This window comes from Oncorhynchus mykiss, chromosome 11, assembly GCF_057628025.1.
Source record: "Oncorhynchus mykiss isolate SJ-2025 chromosome 11, ASM5762802v1, whole genome shotgun sequence".
Classification (NCBI taxonomy): Eukaryota; Metazoa; Chordata; class Actinopteri; order Salmoniformes; family Salmonidae; genus Oncorhynchus; species Oncorhynchus mykiss.
Window position 1 is genome coordinate 56058173 of NC_143032.1, and position 2926 is coordinate 56061098.

The window sequence follows — 2926 nt, forward strand, 5'->3', positions numbered from 1 at the left end:
CTATGCCCCACTTTGACAGAGATGTTAACTGTGTGTGTGCGACTGTCATGTATGTGCCCTGACTTGACATTTGTGATGGCAGTGTCAAGAAACAAAGAAAAAAAAATGGATGTGGATGAATTTGAGTTTTTTAAATCAAACATTGGTGAAATCAGGTTTCTTTTTTACTCTAGTATACGTTGGAATTGTAGTTCCCATCCTTTATTACAGTTAAAAACTCAAACAACACCGGCTTGAGTGTAATGGTAGTCGGCTGCATTGTTGTTACTGCATGCCTCCATCTCTGCCGATGCGTTGCATTTGAAAGACTGAGGCTATAGCAAACCAAATGATCACCTTGTGGGTGGGGGAAATCCTTTGTATCAAGGTTCAAAGACAGTCAAAAGGAGTCACACTCATTTGATTCCCTGATTCTGGACATTCTGAAAATATACACTTAAGCACTGCTATACACTGACAGACTTACTATCACACACTACTAATTTGACCTACAGTTTTATCAGGGCATCATAGCCTTAATTCTGTTATTTTTTCACCTAAGTGGTTAATTCTACAGTAACCTACAGTATTTGGCAGAATATGAAAGATTTGTGTGTATTGGGTATATGTTGTGAAATTGTTAGACATTACTTGTTAGATATTACTGCACTGTCGGAGCTAGAAACACAAGCGTTTCGCTACACCCACAATAACCTCTGCTAAACACCTGTATGTGACCAATAAAATGTTATTTTATTTCAGGTGACCAATATGATGTCATCCATCTGTCTTCTATCAGCAGATGTGCATCTCGGTGTGTGTGTTTGTGTGTGTGTGTGTTGTGTGTGTGTGTGTGTGTGTGTGTATTTGTGTGTTTGTGTGTGTGCAGCAGATTCAGTCATTCATTATTCAATTCATTTCTGCACATCTCATTCAACATAACTCTGTTGTGTGTTGGATGAGTTGAAATAGTCATTTGATTAAATGTAATTTGATTAAATGGTATGTTTGATGATAAACGTAATATATTGCAATAACAGCAATACCATGGGTATCCATAAATTACCGTTGGGGAGATGAAAGTGTAGCCTACTAATGCATTAGTAGGCTGTGCGCTTTTGGCACACATATTTGAACAGTAGAATAACAGCCTCTCTCTCATTGGTTAGTACCTACTACAAGGCGTGGCAAGCAAGCCATTCTTTAACGACGCCGCGGTTTTGTTGGTGGAAACATCAATGGGGAGTAACCTATGCGAAATAGCTTTAAATCTCTCACAGCAATGAGGGACATCATGCCCATTTCCAGAAAGTATGGGAAAGCATGTTCAGATGTTCTTCACGAATTGATTAAACTCTAGGCAGATTATTGCTATTTTTACGCACAGATTCGTTTATTTTTTCACTAGTATCAGATAAAAACAGTTGGACATTTTTAATGATGGAGGAATGTGCCATTGACGCACAGAATATTATCTCCATTTCTTTGCAGAAAATCCATAACTCCAGGACGCAGAGAGGAGGTATCAAGCTCCACAAGAACCTGCTAGTTACCTACGTCCTGGCGAACGCTAGAGACTTTTACATGAGCGTGGAGTTCGCAGGAATGTACAGCATACAGCAGAACGGGGAGATGAGGACAGTCTCTGATGAAAAGCAGGACACATTTGAATTGACCGGGAACTGCGACGATATAGCTGGTGAGTTTTGCTGCAACTACAGCGGGGATTCGTTGGACACTTACCACTGCGCAGCACCACAGTCGGCTGGTTACCCAGCAATGGTGCCCGAAGCGCACACCCAAACGGTACCTGCCTGTCCCATGGCTCCTGTGCGTCATTGTGACTTTAACCCAGCAATGGTGCCCGAAGCGTACACCCAGACGGTAATTGCCTGTCCCATGGCTCCTGTGCGTCATTGTGACTCTAACCTGTTGGACTCGGAAATCAACTGGGACTATTATTCCGAACCTTACACATTCAAACGGGACATTCTTATTTCAAACACACCCAACAATCAAAAGACTGTATTGGACTTGGACACACATGTAGTGACTACTGTCGATTATGGATATCTCCACGCAGACTACTGCTTGTCTTTTAAACAACATGGTCAGTGCTTGCAAGGTTCACCTAAGAAACGAAAAATTGACTCAAGTTATGTTTCTGATTCCGATTATCTGTCTGACTTTTTGCCCATGTCATGCAAACAGATTAGGTCTGAGGACGTTTATTGTTGTAATTCCGAACAGCTGGACACAAATAACATCTCCAATCTCATGTCAGTGTTAGACTCGGGGTTTAATGAGCTGTTGAACTGGCAAACGGACTTGGAACAAGTAGGCCTAGTTAATGGACAAACAAACTGTTGCAAACAAGCATTGGCGTGCAGCGGTGCATGGACGAGAGCAATTGAAGCTTTTTGATCGACACACATGTACTTTTTCTACACTCCATTGCTGGTCTCAAATAAAATATGTATTTTACACACTTAACACTCTTCTCCTCTCATTTTAAAAGCTGTTGAACTCAATTTCACTTTTGCGGAGAGGGCCCTTTCTTGATCCTGCACCAGCATGTTGCCTTCATGTGATCGGCACGAATGTGTGACGCAGAACGAGCTCCACCATGCGATAATAGAACATAATTACACCTATTTTGCACAAGAAATTTATAGATATCACTGCCGTGAAATTATAAGAAAATTACCAGGTGTATTGTGCATTTTATAGGGCAATATAGGCTGTTTTAATTCGGCCTTTTGTAAACCAAGTTAATTTTGTTTAAATATGTCTTACATCATTTCTGTGGCACGCCATCATACTTAATGATGTCCCTCCACAAAACAAGGTAGTATAATTTTGGTAACTAAATAATACATGTTATTTAAAAAGTATTCAACTGCATGAATGTATGTATCAAGACAGTATGATTGAATATGGGCAACAG

General features: G+C 40.5%; 1 protein-coding gene and 1 long non-coding RNA gene across 3 annotated transcripts in view; one reads left to right on the forward strand and one right to left on the reverse strand.

The window, feature by feature from the left end:
- The window catches only part of LOC149979634 (uncharacterized), a 237291-nt gene that overhangs the window by 23664 nt on the left and 210701 nt on the right, over window positions 1–2926 (reverse strand). The window lies entirely within an intron of this gene.
- On the forward strand, window positions 1220–2472 carry LOC110535960 (immediate early response gene 5-like protein). Its single transcript, XM_021621380.3, has one exon. It carries the CDS (start codon window positions 1417–1419, stop codon window positions 2401–2403), a length of 987 nt encoding a protein of 328 aa, XP_021477055.3. The 5' UTR covers window positions 1220–1416; the 3' UTR covers window positions 2404–2472.

What these genes read in the sequence shown, in the direction of transcription:
- LOC110535960 (XM_021621380.3), top strand. Translation starts at nt 1,417, where the DNA reads ATGATGGAGGAATGTGCCATTGACGCACAGAATATTATCTCCATTTCT.